The sequence below is a fragment of the Hakea prostrata genome, chromosome 11 (assembly GCF_041222555.1).
Source record: "Hakea prostrata isolate BN-2017 chromosome 11, UWA_Hpros_2, whole genome shotgun sequence".
Taxonomy (NCBI): domain Eukaryota; kingdom Viridiplantae; phylum Streptophyta; class Magnoliopsida; order Proteales; family Proteaceae; genus Hakea; species Hakea prostrata.
Window position 1 is genome coordinate 25138016 of NC_142610.1, and position 20863 is coordinate 25158878.

The 20863-nt window shown below is 39.6% G+C and overlaps 3 protein-coding genes across 5 annotated transcripts; 1 reads left to right on the plus strand and 2 right to left on the minus strand.

The window, feature by feature from the left end:
* Positions 1-3056: 3056 nt before the first annotated feature.
* On the plus strand, positions 3057-11578 carry LOC149001080 (nicotinamide adenine dinucleotide transporter 2, mitochondrial-like). Its single transcript, XM_089140749.1, has 9 exons — positions 3057-3499; positions 3844-3936; positions 5950-6056; positions 7304-7352; positions 7556-7668; positions 9628-9722; positions 10552-10640; positions 10725-10819; positions 10940-11578. Exons 1-9 carry the CDS (start codon positions 3427-3429, stop codon positions 11162-11164), a joined length of 939 nt encoding a protein of 312 aa, XP_088996875.1. The 5' UTR covers positions 3057-3426; the 3' UTR covers positions 11165-11578.
* Positions 11579-14209: 2631 nt separating this feature from the next.
* On the minus strand, positions 14210-15208 carry LOC149001081 (50S ribosomal protein-like protein). Its single transcript, XM_089140750.1, has one exon. The coding sequence runs from the start codon at positions 14898-14900 to the stop codon at positions 14367-14369; it is 534 nt and encodes a 177-aa protein (XP_088996876.1). The 5' UTR covers positions 14901-15208; the 3' UTR covers positions 14210-14366.
* Positions 15209-16291: 1083 nt separating this feature from the next.
* Positions 16292-19178, minus strand: LOC149001082 (LEAF RUST 10 DISEASE-RESISTANCE LOCUS RECEPTOR-LIKE PROTEIN KINASE-like 1.1). 3 transcript variants are annotated; one of them, XR_016170820.1, is made up of 6 exons: positions 18280-19178; positions 18134-18166; positions 17779-18021; positions 16865-17647; positions 16620-16832; positions 16292-16426 (listed from the first exon to the last, which is right to left on the minus strand). XR_016170820.1 is itself a non-coding variant. In XM_089140746.1 (5 exons), exons 1-5 carry the CDS (start codon positions 19130-19132, stop codon positions 16813-16815), a joined length of 1920 nt encoding a protein of 639 aa, XP_088996872.1. In that variant the 5' UTR covers positions 19133-19178; the 3' UTR covers positions 16578-16812. The 3 variants fall into 3 exon arrangements, 2 of the variants coding, with proteins under 2 accessions (XP_088996872.1, XP_088996871.1); XM_089140746.1 differs by lacking the exon at positions 16292-16426 and having other exon boundaries at positions 16578-16832; positions 17779-18009; XM_089140745.1 differs by lacking the exon at positions 16292-16426 and having other exon boundaries at positions 16578-16832.
* Between the last annotated feature and the right edge of the window lie 1685 nt (positions 19179-20863).

Below are 20863 nucleotides of genomic sequence, written 5' to 3' on the forward strand. Positions count from 1 at the left end.
ACTAGGTTCACGCAACAGAAGACATCAAGGCCATAGATATGGGATGCTTGGTAGAAGACAAGCTAAGAGGCATACGAGTAACACGAGTACCATCCATATTACGTGTTATCATATGATGCTTACGAATTAGCGGGGGCCCAACTGAAGGAGAGGCATGAGAGTCCGTAACAGGCAAAGAAGACCCATTAAAATCAGCAAGCCCATGAAGATCAGCAGATGTATTAAGAACCGACTCAATGATACCATGTTAAAGTAATCTTCAGAGTAATTAATCTGAAGAGTCAATCGTGTTATTTATAGTATTTGAGATTACAAATATAAGTGCCACATGGCTTACATTAGGAAGTTTCCTTAACATTATCAGATATTGGATAAAGTTCTGGAATCGAATTCGAATGCCTTCTCTAAATTTAGGCCGGATTTAGATTCGAATAACGGTTTTGCCATTCGGATGAATTCAGATACTGGTGTATTCGAGCCGATCCGTTTGCATGTCTAAATCAAACTTCCAAACCCCGTTTGACTTTGAAAATATCACTCATTCACACCAAAAAGAACTTTGAAAGTATCAACTGCTACCTGTTTCTCGTTTTCTGAAGCCACTAAATCCTGTCAAGATGATATATATACTATCTTCAGATTTCAGAGTGATCGCAAAGATGCAGGAAGAAGCTTTGAATCGAAGAAAATCAATCGGAGCCCATAGGCAATTGGATCATTGTGGTAGTTACATGTATCAAAATTACTTCCTCAAACCAAAATTGAGAATCAAACAAAATCCTCCTCCCTCGCTGTTCCATTGGAGTTTCTCGGTGAAGCAGTTTTTGCTGGGGGTACTGGCCCTTGAAATAGCTTTCTATATCTCTTCGTCTCAGTTTGTGTCTCGTTCAATTAATCAATGCGTGACTGTTATGTTATTGTAGCTAGTTTTTGGGGGCGTTGAAGCCGCGTTTGGACGTGTAGGAGGAGTCGTGAAGATAGCTACAGGATATTGTGGAGAAACAAAAAAACCCAAACTTGAAAAGGTCTAATTAAAGAGATCCATTTTGAAGATCTTTCCTTCTTGTCTCAAGGATTCTTCGTTGGTGGTACGTAATTCGTGATTTGCAGGTTCATGAAGGATTCACGGCCACGGGTCACACTGAAGCAGTCAAAGTCATTTACCGATATACGACACACGTACGGAAGATACCTTACCGGTCTCTATGTGACAAGTTCTGGGAAACCCACGATCCCACCAACAAACAGTATCTGGTAATTCTCTTCTCTTTGCTGACAAGGCTTGTATCTTCCTTGTTGTAGTTCTTCCCTTTTAGCTGGGTTGCAGGATTTTGGGGTTAGTACACACAACACACCATCGGTCTGCTATCTTTTATGCAAGCGAGGAACCGAGGAAACAAACCCAGGAGTCAAAGATTAGGAGACAGATGAAACTAAACAAGCGGATTGTGACAAAGATTATTCCTTTGGATTATTCGGATTCCTTCTTCGCAGAAAACCAACATCAAAAATATTAATTGCAGAGGAATCAGAGGCTTTGCGAAAGTTTAAACCTGAGAAGCACGCAGCAGTTTGTGGATTCAACCATTTCATCTCTACTCAATGGGTACAGTATTATCAGAGAACCTTTACTTGTAACTGGTGTCGTGGTTAACAGAAGTGGAGTTTGGTTGGGCCACACTAGAACCAGCTGAGTAATAATCCAGTTCTATTAATTTGCAGGTTATTAGCTCTGGATGGAAAGGCGGCTGTTGATGAACTCGAGAGATTTATGACTAGTGCTGAGTTGCCCAAACAAGCAATGCTCGTCTGTGAGGGAATAATTCAAGATTTTGAAAGAAATGGAGGTGGATGCAAACACATTTTAGGGAAGACTTGAGTAAAATCTTTGTTATGTTGGGAGTTTATGCATGCTTTTTTTGCCTTGGTTGAAAGGCAAAATTGGGTGCCAGAGGCTTTTCTGAAGCTGCAATATGTACATCTTTTAATTAGTCATCAATTCCATCTTTTAGAATGGGAAGAAAAATCACTTCAGCCACCATGCATTCTAATACTGAGTTGCATCATTGAATTGTTACTCCTGATCTGATTTTAAGTTTCTAAAGATGAAGACTTAATTTGTACCGTTCCTTCTCGATCTGGTCCATTGCAAGTGAGATTTGACTCCACCACATGTTCTGTAGGGCGCTTGGTCTCCACTCTCCATTGAGAGGAATATGATACATCTTAGAATAATGTGATGGCTCAACAGGCTTTTCTCTTCAGTCTTCACCACGAAGAATGGAAACTCAATTGTTTAAATTTTAGTATCTATGGTTATATACTTTTATATATATACCTCGCTGTGCTTTAGACCTCTTTATATACTCTCAATGTTACCGCGCACCACACCCCTTAAAAAGCACCTACAAAGTATGCGGCAGAAAGAATTCTCTCTCTACCAATAAGGTAGTAATAATTTTTAAAAATAAGAAGAATTTTGCTCCCATGCATGTACCGAAGGTGATTCCCCTCATCCATTGAAAATCATTTCCATTTAATGTGAAACGGATCAATAGTGGTGGAAAGGACCACCCCTCTAATTGAAGTGGTCCAAAAGTTGGGGATTTTGATCGTCAATAATTTAAAGACTTTATTTTTATTTTTCAGATAACTCCCTTTCTCACCATCTTTTATCAATTTGAAGAAAAAAAAAAAAAAAAACGTTGGTTCTAGACTTTTAGTACACTATGGAAGGTTAATCGTACCATTTTACTCTATAAGGGTTTCAAGAAAAATGAAAAAGAAAATTGTTAAAAGAGTTTGTTAAATATATTTGTTAAAACTTGCAAAGCACGGGGTCAGGGTGGTTCTACACTTGTACTTGTGCCGTGTTGGACCTGGACCTGGACCTGGACCTGGACCTGGACCTGGACCTGGACGGACCCTTTTGTAAATTAATTATAAGGTCCATTCCAATACCATTGCGTCAAGCAAACTCTTCTTCTAATAAATAAAACTCCCCTACGGGCCACGGGCCACGGCCTACGACCAACGACCAACTCGTCTTATAAATCAGATGCAAGTGAGAATGGTTCGCCCAATAAACCGATTCTCTGGTCTCTACATACATGGGGGCTAATGTCGACGAATTTTTATTACGTTTCCTGAATTGTGAGTTCTGAACGAACCATTTCTCCATTATTTCTCTTGCTTCTTTTCTGCTTAACTTTCATCTCCCATCGTCTTCTCTGCTTCAACCAGAATTCAATTCCACGTGTAGGTGTAGATGTAGTGTAATGTGCAACGTCCGTCGAATGGCTTGTTTAAATCTCTAACCCATGCAACCTTGCTTTTGTTCCGTCAAATCTATGAATCAGGAAGGCACCCAAATTCATTTCTTTACTTCTCAGGTTTCGAATTCTCTCTTCTGTCTCGATTTTCAGGATGACTGCAGAGTCATCGAATGGTCCAACCACCAGAGATCTTCTCTGCAACGCTGCTGCCGGTGCCGCCGCAGGTTTGTTTCTCTGCCAACCGTCTTCCTTTTTTATTTTTTATACCATAATTCACTAATTTTACTGTCTGCTAGAATTTTCGAATTTGCTTTCTAGGTTTATTACTATTCCTGTTCTTCAATTTTCTCGTTACTCCGTGCTACATATAATCTCTGCTATTTCGAATTTTATGTCGCAACTGCTGTTCTAGGATGAGATCCTATTTGGTTGGTCTAAATTACCGAAAGAAAGCTTGCAAAGGTTTTCTATGATCTATGATATATGATAAGGTTTCGTTGGATGACTTTCAAGCGTTTGCAAGTTTTTCTCCCACTAATCATAATTTCTCTATCATGTCGCACTGTAGGAGCCTTTGCTGCCACCTTCGTATGCCCTTTGGATGTGATAAAGACTAGACTCCAGGTCCATGGGCTGCCCAAAGCGCCTGCTGGTCACAAAGGTACAACAATTTCCAGATATCTGCTTCCTCTGTGGCTTAAAAATCTGTAATTTAGTAGAAATGGTTCTTTCAGTTTGCGGTAACCTTATTTTTTATTTTTATTTTTTTTGGAAGACAAAAGTAACCTTATTCTTTGGTCAATACAAAATTGAATGCTTTATATAGAAATCTTGTAATTTGGTACAGAGATTTGTTTGAACAGAAACTACGTATTTATTATATTATTATTTGAAGTATCGGTTGAACAGAAACCAACTATGGGAAAATCCTGGTCAGTCAGCGGCAGGGGGTCTGATAATAGATATTAGAGGCAAGGATGTTGTTGTTCTTTTAGCGTCCTCCTGGGAGTGAAGACAAACTTCAAAGCAGAGTTTGAAGGGCTGGTTAAAGTATTGGAAGTGGTGCGATCACATCACATACAACAACTCTGGATGAAGGCAGATTCAGTTTCTGTGTTAAGTAATGGCAGTGAATAAGAGGAAGATGCCTTGATTTATTTTGCAACAATGGCAAGTGCTCTCAAAATATCTGGGAGATATCGAGTTGAAAATAACTCATTGCTAACGGGGAACCAAACCTGATTGCAGACTTTCTTGTGAAATCAGCAGCAAAAGAGCATGCTTCAGTTACAATCAGGTTTTGGCCACATTGAATAAAATGGGAACTGAGCTGGGGCGATGCGGAAGTCAAGATTAAGAATAAAAAAAGGGTATGAGTGAGAACTCATAATCTGGGGTTATGTGCCATGCTGTTTTAGGGAATAACATCCTTTGAAGAAAATGTCTTGTTATACTCTGTTGTATATACTTTTTTACTTCTTATTTTAATATGATCGACTTCCGTTTTGAAAAAGAAAGAATATGGGAACTGGTTTTGGAATCCTGGTTGCAAGACAAACATTCCCGGTTCAAACCTCAGACAAGTTAGACAACTTTCCACTTGCCACTGCTTGGCCAGTTGAAGGTGTGGGTGCTGTTTTGGAGAACAATCAAAGATAGGATAAAAGGAAAACAAGAGAGAAACTTCAAAAGAAAAATGAAACTTTACATTGGACACTGAGGGTGTTAAAACGAATACCATGAAATAGCGAATCGAAAAAGAAAGAAAACGAAAACAAATAGAGATTTAATGTGATTCACACACCAATGCGGGTGTTACGTCCACGGGCGAAGAGGAAGAGCTTTTCACTATGTGGAAGAAGTACAAAAAAAGATCTCACAACCAATCGCGAAGAATGACGTTACAAGAACTCTCACCCAAAACCCTAATCGAAAATCCCAAAATCTCTGAATGATGTGGTAGGCGAACGTAAGTTACATATATATAGACTCCATTGGGTAAACGGGTTGATCCATCAGGTTAGGTCCTATCGGCCCAGCCTTCCGCTTCCACCACAGATCTCCAAAAACTGGTCATTGGGGTTGCCCACCAAAATATGTTGGTGCGGGTTTGTTTTCCGAAACGGGTACAAGAATTCAGGTCACAACATAACATAGGGTCCTTTATGCTCTTGTTGTTGCAATTTACATGAACTCATCTTTTGCAGTGGAATTTTGTTATACTTGATGGGATGTCTGTTTAGTGCATGTGCATGTGGGATTCTATAATTTATTCAGATGGGGACCTGAGAACATTTCAGTTAATTCTTCCCAGCTTCCTTGTAGAGTTCGACATTGTAGGATATTAGCTTGAGGTTCTCTTTGACATGATAGTCATGGTTCCATCCTGGGACATATTTTATGTTTGGTCTAATTCTCAAGAAATATTAGTACTTTTCCCTGCTAATGGAAGATCCTCTTTTTTTTTTTTTTTTTGGGGGGGGGGGGGTTGGGGGTGTTTGGTTGGGAGGGGAAGACTATAAAGAGAGACAAACTAAGAACAGATTGACATTATTAAGTTTTATGTTGTATATACTTACACTCATTCCTGTTTGTGTTCATACATTTCGTTATTGAGTTATGGGTTATTGATATCTGAACTTTCTGATGCTATTTATTGTGTGATTAAAATCAGGGAGTATCATTGTTGTGAGCTTACAGAACATAGTTAAAAATGAGGGTCTGAGGGGAATGTATCGTGGTCTTTCTCCAACAATACTGGCACTACTTCCAAACTGGGCTGTGAGTATTATCTTTCTTAGGGCTTCCCCTCCCCCCCAAAAAAAATTAAAAAAATTATGAATGTGTCCTTTTGAGTCATTAGAAGGATTTTCTAGGATATGTGGTCTCTTCTACTTTTTCCCTTTGGATCTGACGATAATTTCTTCCCTTTTAAAAAATTAGGACCTGACACTTTTATCTACTGTAGGCTTTCCTAGAACTACTTTTCACGTGGGAAGGAAATTTACTTATTGAAAGCGGTTGTGAAGCCAACTCAGTTTCTTAACATATGATCAGATATAGGAGAATATTGTTTTATACAATACAGGCCTAAACACATGTAAGACGTAACCTATGTATATTTATGGATACTATCAGAACTACTGATAAAAACCATGGAACACAACCATCTTGGATTAATCAGGAAATCCACCTGACTTGCAGGTTTTCTGTCAGAACAAAACTGCCACCTGGAATTCGACCTAGGTTTCAAAAGCTTCTCCTTAGATTATCAAATTTCATTTGTGTAGTCCTTTATTGTTAAAATTAAAAGACTCTGAGCAGGATTCAATCTATAAGTCCAATCATTAGCTTGCTGTGGAGGTAGTCTAATTCTCCTGTACTCCGGGTAAAATAAGAAAGAAACAACTAAAACAAGGACAGATTCGAGCCTAACTAAAACACTTCAATGACAAGTAAAGAAATAGACTCTTAACTTACCTCCTACCTGTATTGTAGGACCATCAAGGTAACAAGGAAAACTCATTGGATCAAAGGTCCAATGCATATGTAACTAACCCTATGGGCTTCTTATTTCTACTAAAATAGTTGTTGAGGCATTGCACGAACAGCTTTTTATGGATTGATCCTTTCTGATGTCACCTTAATTTTTGCCCCCTGTGAACACTTTGGTTTGCCTTGGCATGGTGACAACTATGGCCTGAGAGGTTCCTTGTTGCCTAGCCGGTGTCTTGAACATATTGGTCATGCTGTGGTTTGTCCCCTCCAACACTTTCTGTATCTTTGACACAGACAACTATGACTATATCCCCACTTCACTGTTTATCAGTTCTTCCCGGCTTTTCATTTGTTAGGATGTAATAAATAAAATTCCTTAATTGGAATGGATGATCTGATATTCTTTTGATAGTAATATATGAATGTGAATGAATGCAGATACTGTATTTTTCTGTTTCAAAATATATGTCAGGAGATGCTTCTTTTTAACTTGAAAATAAATGCTGAAAAGTGCTAATTTCCTTCTTTAGGTTTATTTCACAGTTTATGAGCACCTCAAGGGCATACTTCATTCAGATGGTTGGTTCAAGTTTCCTCTAACTGTTTCCTTATTTTCTCATGAAGATTTATTTTGTCAGGAGAAGGCTTATTTGTGTCTTCTTCCCTTGAGGACGTGTTATACTGTTACTTAAGCTTAATTATTTGCAAGTTATGAACCTTCACTGACTGCAGTAAGTTAGTTTGGTACTTTGGTCTAACGGATATCAAATGGATTGATGCAGTGGATCAGAATGAACAACTTACACTTGGTGCAAGTATTGTAGCTGCTTCAGGCGCAGGGGCTGCCACAGCCATTGTGACCAATCCATTGTGGGTTGTCAAGACTAGACTCCAAGTATGTCCATATTATTAGAGTTGTTTAATAAATGATAATCATGTCTTACAAATTCACCTAACTGCAACCATGCTTTAATCTCTTGAGCACACAGAAGCTCTGAATCAATGCATTGGTCAGACCTTTCAATTATTTCTACTTTCCAATCACTTAAATCAGAAACATTTTGTAAAATATTTTGTCAAAAGGATGCTTTTCTGCGAAGCAGAAAGCAATTTTTTTTTTTAATTTGGGGTATTAATTTTTCATGATTTAATTTAGTTGATCAAGGACAGATGTGGTAGAAGTTTATGGGACCATGATGATCAATTGTAAGTTCAAAGGTGAGGTCTGATAAACAGGATGATTTGTTATAATGTTTAAATGTACAATGCACGAAGGATGCACCATAAAACTATAAGCAGGAACAGAGTAACTGGGATAAAGAGATAAGATCAGGTTCAGGAATGATGACTACCTGGTTGAGAACCTTGCTTTCTTAGAAGTTATATCCAGTCAAAGGGCCTTTTTGGCTTTACAATCTCCGTCAGTGACAGCAATGACCTAGTTTCCGTTGGTGTGGTTGATATCTGACTTCGATAAAAGAAGGATTAGTGTGTCCAAAGGATCTCTCCTCACCTTTTTCTTGGCAGCTGGTTTTCCATCAGTGAACCTACATTCTATCTAAGATAAAGCAGTGAAAACATCAAATTCCCCCGGAAAAAAAAAGTCAACAAACAGATAAAAGAAAAAAGAAAACCCAACAATCATCAGGTAGGCAGCAATATTTATCACGTGTGCTTTGCTTTTTGTTATGGAGACATAAAAAAGAGAACATTCAATCCTCCTAAAGTGTTAACAGAAAGTGTTGCACATGTTCAACCATACCTGAATTGGTTTCATGTTTTCTTTGTAGCCTTCTGCTGGATGTTCAGGTTGTCTGTAACCATGGAAACGGTTTTTAATTTTTGCATTTTGGATCAATATACTCCTAGTTAAAGAAGGATGCATTAGGATTTGTTCCATGGCGCTAGTTCATACTTCAAACAATCTATCTATAACTTCAAAATTCAGGGCAGTTAAATCTCAGTGTCCACACTGCAGTTGACAACTAACTAGCATGTAGAAGTGTATCTATCAGCTGTTCAATGTAAAGAGACTTTAGCTCCATTTTCCTCTGTAGTTTTACATATCTTAAGCTATGAATTTATTATTTGTTTCTTAGTGGTTGTGGAATAGACGTGATATCACGGAGCCTAAAGGTTCTAGCTTGTGTATGAAACCTCTGTTTTTTCTTTTAGTCTGATCTCTGATGTTTTAGGTGCAAATTCCCCATGTTTCCCATGAATTAACATTACACTATGAAAGCAGTTGTCAGGTTTAGTGGCAAGGATTCGTACTTCTTGGAATAATGTGCTTTTAGTTCATACTTCGGTTCCAATTAACATGAAAGTTTAATGCAGTTTATGGTCTCATTCCTTCTCTGGCTCATTTAGTATTGCCATTTGCCACAATGTTTCCCATTGCTAGATACCCCAATACTGGGTCACTGACTGGTTTTAGAATGAGACTTCTGGGTTCTTATTTTCATATCAATTCCATGCTTGTGCTCCATGAAATTATTTTTATATTTATTCAGGAAATGTAGTTTGTTTACCGTTGGAACTCCTGGAGACACAAGTCAGTCTTCTCTTTCTTAAGCTTATCATCATATGCAAGTTCCCTATTTTCCAGTGTCACACTGTAAGGTTTGAACATCTGAAGTTCCACTCTGTGACCACTATATAGGGTTTGAACAGTGGAAGATTTTTTAATGCATGTTCTATGTTCATCTTCTGCTATCGTGTGCAATGTATTATAATGTGGCCAGAAGATAATAGGTTTGGTTAGAGGTGCACTGGTACTGGCTATAGGAATTAACTTTCTTTATTTCTTATAATGGTTTTCTTATTTCTTCTACTTATTTGCTTCTTTCTTCAGACACAGGGAATGAGACCAGATGTGGTGCCTTACACTAGCATATTTTCTGCTTTGAGAAGGATTCTGCATGAAGAGGGAATCCGAGGGTTGTATAGGTCAGTCTTTCCTTACTATTTATGGTTCAAAGATATGTGTTCACTTTTTAGAATCAAACTTGCGGCAGTTCCAATCAAAATGATGCATCGTTTCTGCTGCCTTGTTCTAATTTTCATATTTGACACTTTGTTAGGACACCAATACTGAAGGGCATACACAGTAGGGTTAGAGTAAGGATGGTGTTGAAGGGTATCAATTCCAAACATGGGAAGTGATCTCATGCTCGTCTACATGGAAAAGTAGGTTGTTAGGATTGCATTTGTTAGGATTTTTCTGGGACTATATTAAAGGGAAGAGAGGGACTGTGAGGGGGGGGGGGGATTGGATTGGGTGAGTGGTGCTTAGGCAAGCTTGCTTGCGGGGAGGGAAAAACCCTAGGTTGGGGCTAGCAGTGGATTGTATTAGAAGGTTTCTGATACAAACCTTCTAATCCTGTGTATTGGAGTGTTGCCATTTTTATTGAGTTAACGAAATGCCATTTCCCATTTTCATTTAAGCTTTGTATCGAGGTTGAACAACTGCTGGGTGTGTGCATGAGAGAGAGCTTGTGTATATCACGACAATTGCAGGGGTTCTGCTGGAAGAGGGACTTAGGTGCACATTTGATTAAGGACCCAGGGTCTTATCACAATTCCTCGTGACTTGTGCTCATCATGGCTTCTGAATCAAATTATATCAGAAGCTCTATCATGTTCATGCTGTGGTAACTTGGAATTTGGAAGCTGGAGCAGCTTAGAGTCCTATTGTCTAAGTTGTGTACTTCATCCCAAATAAATGTTTAGATTCAATACTTTCAGCATCTGATGCTATTTTCATGTGGTAAAACAGTGGTGTTTTGCCTTCATTAGCAGGGGTAAGCCATGTCGCCATCCAATTTCCAGCATATGAAAAGATCAAGACTTATTTAGCAAGACGGGGTAACTACAATACTGTCTGAATACAGTATCTACAGTTGTTTCTTGGACTACATGTTGCTAATCGTGGTATTTAAAACTTTTCAGATGAGACAACCGTTGATAAACTTGGTCCCGGACGTGTTGCCATTGCTTCTTCAATAGCTAAAATACTTGCATCCACTATGACTTATCCTCATGAGGTATGTTTTCAGTAGAGTATATTAAACATGTGACTAGTAAGGGTGATACGTTTGCCTACTAAGTGGTGTCACATTCTGGTCGTATCTTAATGTTTCAACCTGCAATTACCATGCAATCAGGTTGTGCGTGCTAGGCTGCAAGAGCAAGGGCAAGCACACAATGCTGAGATCAAGTATGCTGGTGTTGTGGACTGCATCAAAAAGATCTTCCAAAAGGAAGGTGTCCCTGGTTTTTACCGGGGCTGTGCGACTAATCTTTTGAGAACAACCCCAGCTGCAGTTATTACTTTTACTAGTTATGAGATGATCCAGAGATTTTTACGGCGTGTTTTACCTCCTGAGTAGAAGCTTACGCAAGGCCAATGAAAACCACTGTGAAGCCCAAGAAAGAAAATGGAGGATTTGGATAAACAAATGATGATGGATAATGCTCCAACCTTCAAAGGTTCAATCTAGTAAAAGAAGCATCTCAACTCCTATAGGTAGAGGGCAACAACTAACTGCAAGAGACTGATTCTTCCACCTTCCATTTTACCATTAAGGGGAATCATTTCAAATGTGCAAGCAAATAATGTATGCATCATTTATTTACTGACCTTCTTTCTTTGTTGGGGGAGAACTCCTAACTAAGATATTTTTCCTGTACCAGTAGTGAAAAGTATGTGTGGATAAACAACGATTGCTTACAAAATCAATTTTGTACTAATTAATCCTCTGTTCTTGGCCCGAATTTTATGTCAAATGTGAAAACAATTTTGCGGTGAAATTATTTATTTATTCTTTTTTTGGAGGGGGAGGGGGAAGTATTACATATATTACCAGAGGTGCTCGTCGTTGCCAACGAAGTGTTGAACCTTTGGTGGTATCTTGCAGTGAAAATTGCTTAGGAGCTTGCTTACAAATTTTCTAATGGAACTTTGATGGTAGATTTATTTCCCTGAGAATTTGAGGGATTTCACTTTTCAAGAAAAGGGGTAAATTAATCTATATTCAGGCACCTTGGTTTGGCTTAAGAGAGAAATTTTTGCGAATGGATACACGCCGCTTTTCGTTGGTTTGAAGGGAGAAATATGACAGTATGAGTGGATTATTGGTTCATCATTGACTCCCACTTTCTGTTGTAATTTCCTTTTCTGGGTTCAATTCAAAATAAGAATGGAATATCAGGTCATTTGGTTGGAAAGATTAGATTTTCTAACATATTTGAAGTCGTTATTACTCCTTTTTAGGGGAGGAATTCCAAAATATAAAATCCTCTCTCATATCATGTATGGCACCCATTTCATCCCATTAATCCTCAACCTGAAGGAATATGTTGTATGTCGTGGGGGCTGAAGGACAGCCCTTCTTTTGCTAATAAAAGTGAAGATAAATGAAAAGTTTTCTCTGCCCAACAATAAAATGAAAAGTTTTCCAATAAAATGTTTTTCTTGTGATTCTCGTATAAAATTATTTTTTGGGTAAAGAAAAATTTATTCAAATAGAAAACATGAATTACACATGATCAAACACCACAGAATGGAAATATGACAAATTATCTTGGATGTCAGCGAGAGGGGAGTGCCTTCAGGAGTATGGGATGGTTCAAATTGTAAAAGCAGCATTCCATTACAATTACAACTACCTATGATAAAAATGCAACTCCTCAACTTGAGAAATGCATTTTTTGTTTTGTTCCTAGATTGGCCAATGTTTTGGCCGATAAACTAACAAAGGTGGCATTGTCGATTCCGAGCTCGACATCTTGGCTTATTACCACTCCGTGGCTGGATGACTCTTTTGCTGTCCCCACGAGCTTGTCTCGGTCTTTTGATCCTTTAATGAAAAATCTTTATACAAAAAAAAAAATGCCACTCCCCTAAACACCACGAAAAATAAGGGTTTAAAAAAAAAACTCTCCCTCAGTCATTTCACCAGGAAACAATGTTGCTCTCAATCATTTCATTTCCCACTTTTTATGCAGTTTCTATATCACTCAATTTTTGTTGGAGGAGTTGGCGGGCAAGCGAAGAGTTGTGTGTGGAGATGATGAACTAATGGGGCAAGACTGGTCCAACTTGGATAAGCTATGCTCCTATTCTTACTGGTTGCAGTTTGAGCATATATATATATATATATATATATATATATATTACTTCAAGCTTTCAAGGACAGAAGAGATGGTGGTTGTAAGGGCACTAACAAATTTTATATTGTTTATTCTATCCACTTCCTTTTCTGTATAAACAAATTTAAGGTAGAGAATAGCAGAACAAATTGAAAAGAAAAACAGGTATGGGTAAGAATAAAACGAGAGGTGTAAGCAAGGAAATAAGAAGCAGAGGTTGAGAATGTTATAAATGGCATTGTGATGGTAAGGAAAGAACAACACAACTGGAAAGAGAAGGTCGGTGCAATTGTTTGTTTGTGTGTGTGTGTGTCTTTTCTACGTTGGAAAGATCGAGGAACTTCCTTTGCCTTTTATGAGTATGAGTGGAAGAATTCGGCATTAACTTCATAGCGACATGGACCGCGTATTTCATTAAAATTGGTCAATATATATATATATATGCTTCTTCTTTGTTTACCTTTGCCACAGGCACAGGCCCACATGACAATAAGTTACTATATATGCATGGTTCACTTCACTGCTCACGGGCTATACAACAACAGAATCTGGCATGTTCCATATATATTTATAGCCTTCCTTATAAAGTTAAATTCCTTCAGAATCCTTGATAGTTTAAGTATCATAATTAAAAGCCCTCTCTGCTAGCTGTTATTGATATATAATTAATTTTAGACTTAGCTGCAGCTTCAAGTAGCAGAATGCCAGTATGAAGACAAACATTTTCTTTTTCTTTTTCTTTGTTTTTGGTAAAAGAAGGCAAACATTTTCTTGAATGAACTTATTTATAGCAGGCATATGGTTAATGAACATTAATTTTCAGGTTTGGTTAAATTTAGAGGTTTACTTTTTTAACCCTCGTTTTGTATCATCTGCTTCCACACCAACCTCCCTCCTCTCAAGTCTCAACACATGCATATGCTTTTTCTTGTATTTACATGTTTTATTTTTGAAAAGAAAAGCCCCTTGTCTCCCACTCTGACCACCTTTTTACTTGGTCTCTGTCCGCGTCAGATGATCAAAGACCCACCTTCCAAATTCGAAAGATGAAAGGTAATTAATGAACACCAAAATGCATCAAATCATCATAACTAGATGTTTTTCAGAACATCCTAATTACTGTGTTCCTTCCACAGTTTTCACCCAATTTCACTTCACATAAGCGACTGGCAATGCAATGCAATGGCAACTTGGGTTTGGAGTTGGACACACCACACTAAAATAGAAAGAAAGAAAGAAAGAAAGAAGAAAAAAAACCGAATATCTATAAATTCTTTAGTGGGTACATTGGAGATATAAGAAAAAATAAATTGGCTGCAGCCAGATGTTCGAGATCTCTATTCTGAATTCTGTTATTATTTTTCTTCATATCTAATATCTATACATACATCTTCTAAAACCGACGACAACGAGAGAGATCATCTAGAGAGTGTGTGAGTGTTAGATTGTTTCGTTGGACTCGGGAATGGCAACGAGTACGGGCCTCCAAGCTCTCCTCAGCAGCAGCCGATACCGAAAAACCAAGGACAACGGTGGTCTAGGTGAGCCAACAACAGTCAAGCGCCGATCCGCGTCGTTTTCGTTTTCGTTTTCGTTTTGACGATCTATGATCGAGGAAGGGAATAAGGATTTCACGACAGCTTTCGTGACCTTGTCGGCTTGAAGCGGAGGAGGAGGAGAAGAAATGAACAAATCTTTAAGGGTGCGGCTCAGCAAATCCTTCCTCTTTTCCTTTTCCGATGGAGGATGTGAACGAGTGACGATTCCTTGCTGGTCCGGCGAATCCTCCTCCCGACGCAGTCGTCGTCCGCCACCTCCACCGCCGCTGCGGCTAAGAAGCATTCTGAGGGATTTACGACGGCGGAGATAGATGATTGGGCTGCGGGTGCTGTTGGGAGTGGGACTTCGTGTTGGGCTGCCGGCGATGGCGCATTGTGTAGCCAGCAGCAGCTTGAATTTTTGCAATGTCGCCATTCCTGGGTAGAGGTGGAGGTGGAGGTGGAGGTGGAGGTGGAGGATTTCTTTCTTCTTGCTTTCGCTGCCGCTCTTTCTCTTTTTCTTCGTGGTTTTAATTGCGTTTACAAGAGGAAAAAACACCGGTTGTTTGTGTCCCCCAGGGATTGATTAATGGCTTCCATCTGCACTCTCTTTACTCCTCCGGGCGGGCACTGAGTTGAGAGAGACACAGAGAAAGAAAGTAATGGTTGCTTCCTGCTTCCTTCCCTTTGCTTTGTTTTGTTTTATGAACAGGAACGGAATGGAACGGAATGGAACGGAATGGAATGGAAAGAAAATGGAGTGGAAATGAGATGTGGAATACGGAATCCTGTAGTATTGTATTTGGTTGGTTGCCCTTTCCTACCCTTTCCTACCCTTTCCTACCCTTTCCTTTTGAAGTGATGGATGATAGGGTAGGGCAGGGCAGGGCAGTTTCAGTTATATTTTCATTTTTCAGTTCCAGTGAGTGGGGGCCACCCATTAAAACGCAATTAAAGATTAATTAGTGCTCAGAATTCAGAAACCAGAAGAATATATTATTAGATGAGATGATGCTCTCCGCTGCTGACCCCACCGTTGCGGATGTAACTTGTATGGGGTGATGATCCGGATTCACCGTTGCGTTGTTACTTGTAAGGGGCCTCTTAGTCTTAATTGGTTTGTTGATGGTGTCCAGACTCCAGAGTCCAGACCTGGACGGCATCGATCATTTAGGCTGCTGGCTTACCCGGCCCAGCACTAGCAGGTGAGGTTAACGTTAATCAATGAATTAAAGCCCAAAATGTACTAGTACTAGCTAGTTAATAATAAAAGGCCAGCTGATTCGATCGATCTAAAAATGAAATTGGCTTAATTGATGATGGCTTTGTTTAATTAACAAGGAGATTCACATCCCATCCCATCCCATCCCATCCCAAGGTGCATATGACATTTCGATTTAATTAATTAAGCATACATTAGAGAGCGAGCTACATCTTCATACATTCCGTCTCCCGTCTCTCCTGTTTCTCCCACCTCAGTCTCTCTCGTCTCCATCTCTCCCATCTCCCGCCTCTGTCTTTCCGTCTCCGTCTCTGTCTCTGTCTCCCATCTCCATCTCCGTCTCCCCCGTTTCCTGTCTCCTATCTCTGTCTCTCCCTTTTTTGTCGCCATCTCTCTTTCCTCTGTTTGTTTTCTTGCTGATCTTTCTCTTCTCTTCCAGATCTGTTGTTTGCTCCCATTTCTCTCTAGTCCAAGTTCTTCTGCGGCGGGCTTTACAGGTACACCTATACAGCAGTGACGGATGGCAGGGCCAGATCTTCTCCACAATATTGATGCTTCCAACGCGACAACCACGATTCCGGGCTTGTTTGTTTTTGTGTCCGCCTTTGTGGCGTGTTAATCTCCACATTCGTGGTGTACTTTCCCCTTTGTGGGTGTTGGTGTTTAATTGCTGCTGTATTTGTTACAGCTCTCATTCTAAGGGTTTATTGGGCTTGATCCATCCCTTAGCCTGGATGACCCTGTCAATTGCATGTATGACAGTTTGGTCAATTTCCGTTCCCTGGTTCGGACTGAACCTTGTGTTTTCATGCACTTATCCGTTGTATTTTTTTATGTGTCTGTATTTTTCTTAATTAATGAATGAAGTGTTTCTCTTGTTACCAAAAAAAAAAAAAAAATGATGTGATATAATTAACAAGGGAAACTACGTACCGGAGATACATTACATTCCTGTCATGGACCTCATGGTTACTGCAGGATGAAATTCTCAGAGCCGGAATCCATTGAAGCTGGTGGTGGTGGTAGTGGTGGTGGTAGTGTTATAGCCTCGTCGGGCAGATGTTCATCATTATAACTTGTTGTTAGGATATCCCTCACCTGCTTTGCGTCGTTGTTGTCCACTTCCTTATCCTCCACCACCACCACCTTGCAGTACTGATCCTCAACGGCGGCCCCGCCACTACTTGTCATCAAAGCTTCTAACACCTCATTCATGGAGGGTCTTAGTTCCTTCTCTTCTTGGAGGCAACGAAATGCTAGCTCTATAACCAAAGTTACGGTCCTCGTTATTCTGCAATCGGATTGAAACCCAAGGCATGGGTCAACCAACTCTTCCAGTGCTCCATTTTGAATCTTTCTCATTGCCATGCTTGCCAAATTGATCTCATCTCGATGCCTACTGATATCGAAAGCGGGCTTGGACGAGATGAGCTCAATCAGCACCACCCCAAAGCTGTAAACATCACTCTTGTCCGTAAGCTGGTAGCATTGATGATATTCCGGATCAACATAGCCCGGAGTCCCCATGGGAGCAGTGGAGACATGGGAAGCATCGGCAGGGAACATGCGACAAAACCCAAAATCTGCAACTTTCACATGGAAATGGTTGTCCAGGAGGATATTGTTTGTTTTGACATCACGGTGTATGATATCCGAAGCATGGAGGTACGATAGTGCACTTGCAGTCTCTATGGCTATACTCATGCGAACATGCCAGGGGAGTAATGATCCAACTTTCCTTCTATCACCGTGAAGATGATCAGCAACAGTGCCGTTTGGAATGAATTCATAAATAAGGAGAAGTTCGTGGCTGCGGTACGAAGTGCACCCATACAGACATACAAGGTTTTTATGGCTTAAACAAGTGAGGATCTTAATTTCATTCATGAAACGTTCGACATTTTTGCTGTCGTTGTGGTAAAGCCGCTTGATAGCGACAACACGTCCATCCAGGAGCTTACCTGATTAATTGTCAAGAAAACAAAATTGATCAATAGCTTGCAAGGCATGATAGATAATAACTATCCAAAGAAGAAGAAGAGAAAGGGAGAGGGATATTGAGAGGGTTGGGATAACGAAATTTTTAACTTACCTTGGTATACAGTACCAGAGCCACCATCTCCCAGTTCATTAACAGAACTAAAATTATCGGTCGCTTCTTCGAGCTCGGCATAGGAGAAAATGGGAATTCCAAGGTGGGTGAAGCTCTTTTCAGGGTCCGTGTTCAAGGAGTAGTTGCGGGGTACCCCTTGGTTGTGTTTAACCCGAAATTTGTAGATAGCCAAGGAAAATAAGATTGTTAAGAGGATTCCTCCTGCAACTCCTGTGGGAACACCTGAAAATATGGAATATATAGGACAGATTCATACTTGAAAGACTAAGAAAGGAAAACAAGGTGAAGCAGGGGAGGATTCTTGTCGTGACCTCACAGAGTGGGAATAAATTACCTAGTGCTATAATCTTTCTGTGCTTCTTGTTCCCTGCCAGTCGACACAAACCAATTCGATCAATCGTTACGAAATCAAGGAAAATGTTAAAATAAATAATCTGGCTAGCTAATTCATAATGGCCTTAATTGAACAGGGATCGTTACCTTTATGACCGGGATTCCATGGAACATTCTTCGGATTGAAACAGAACTGAGACTCTTCGTCGTATCGAGCGCAGAGTGTTCCATTATTTTCACACTGATGACAGAGCGGGAGAAAGCTCCAGCGAACACGAAACCCAAAAGTGAATAATTGTGAGACAAGAAGCGGGCCAGCATGGAATATTGTAGAAGGTGGAACATCCACGGGAAAATAGATCAGCTTGCAATCATCATATGGAGAGCTATGACGATGATCATTGGGACTAATGGGTGCAGGTGCAGGTGCAGTCGGATTTACAACAGGTAGTGCCTCAACTTTGCAATAATCGCTGCTGTAATTGACACCACCACCACCAGGTCCACCACCACCATTAATATTCAAATACTCTTGATGTTGGTTGAGAGTAGTAGTAGTAATGTTGAATTTGTTGTTGATGCATACTCTTAGTGTGAGACGGGGGCTTATGAGTTGAGTTAAGAGATGATGGAAAATGGGTGGCATGGTGGTAAAATTGTAGAAGAGGAATTTGCATTTGTCAGCGTCGTTGAGCAAGGCTTGGGTGAAGCTATTGTAATGAAATAAGGCGGTCCTGGTGGTGTAGTCGATGCTATGAACCACATAATCAATAGAGTCTTCGGAATCCCGCCGGGAATTGATCACTGGAGTGGAACCGTTTATGCAGTGAAGGTGTTCTAATGCACAGCCCCAGTTGTTGACGAAGAAGGGATAACTAACGTTTAACCTCCCGCAGAATTCACCCTGACCGGTGCAATATGTGACCTGCCGATGATCATCTGCTCCAACTGAAACAATGAAAAGCTGCGGCAACCCTAATTCTACTACTACAACTACCATTACAAGAAGCAACAAGGGAAAGACAAGACAGATAAAACCACCCTCCATATATGATATATCCCACCCACCCCTCCCCCCTTGCTCATGCAGCTAGCTAGCGGCTACTACTACTGGAACTCAAAATTCATCAATATAATTAAAGCTGATCGATCAGCTACTACTACTACTACTGGAACTCTGGAGTCTGGACTTGAGTCTGGAGTCTGGAGTCTGGAAGGAAGGAAGAAGGATCCCCTCCAGAAACAACTCCAACTCATCCAATAATAGTAATCTGCCTTGCAATGCAATGCAATGGAGTATTGGAGAAAGAAATCACAATTAAAGAGAGAAAAGAGTGACGGGAAGACGTTAAAACTCAAGTTTTTTGTTTTCATTCCAAAAGTAGCTAGTAGGAAAAAAAACAATCAAAAGAATAAAGTAATTATAATAATAAAAGGGATATTCTCTGTCTCTCTATCTTTTATTTTGGTAACATCAAAGGGATATTCTTATTCTTGTGTTAAGTTAGACGATACGATTTATCGTGGTTTACACGATCTGCAGCTTGACTTGGACATTATTAATAAGAATAATTGAAGTTTGGAACTCCGAATTGATTGATGAATTCAACTCCATTTTGATTAATAACCTATGCGATGTATCATCTTCTTGGTTTTTGGTTTTTCATTGGTTTGCTAAGTTGTATATAATATGTCCGACCATTTGTTTTCACCAACCCATATATGGGTGTCTACTCTCCCTTTTAGACATAGAATGATCAATCAAAATGAAGAAAAAAACAATGAATAATATTTTTTTATTTAAAAGAAGAAGTGGAACTATATTAAACTCTTCAAACCAATCAACATTCGTGAAGATATAGAATAAAAAATTTATTCAACTTGGAAAAATATTACTTGTCAAAGCTAGCTACGGCAATATCTGCAAACAAATATAGAATAACCAATTAATTAAAAATAGATGGTCAATTTCACATTTGATGCATCAGACATTAGACAAGTGGAAGAACAATCATACACTCTCATGTAGTCAGTCATGTGTATGGGATACAAAAACTAATTTCCCTTCTTCTCAATAATAATAATATAACTATCCATCTGGTGAAGGTCATGAGTCGTTGCATCGTCGAGATCGAATAAACAGGCAGGCAGCCAATCGTAGTGGTTTGACCTGACCACCCACCATAATCCTGTTTAATTAATTTAATCCCAATGAGAAAGGGAAAACAAAATATGCTATTAATTAAATTAATTAATTATAGTGGTCCAAGTCCAACCCGGCTAACGAGTACGAGTACGAGTACGAGTAAACCCCATCTCTACGCACCGCTACGCAACGCAACAAATTCCGATCGAGAAAGTCTTGACCGACTCGGTCCAGTGGGCCAGTGGGCCAGTGCCCAGTGCCACCCACAGAATTGCCCATTGGCCCATTTCTCTCACGACTCACGGAGTCAGTCACGGGTCACCACTCTCATCAACCAAATCTCTACGCAACGGCACACTGCACACTGCACTTCAATCCTGGTGGTCCTGCCAGGCGATAAACCACATCTCAATGCATCATTTTATCTTTATTTATTTATTTTTTTTTTTTTTTTTCTTTTTTTGATATATGGATGAAAAGGAATGGACTTAACTTCATTGCTGCGCAATCACTAAACTCTATCTCAAAATAAAATAAAATAAAAAAATTTTTTTTTAGGTGTTTCAATCACTAAACTCTATTTGC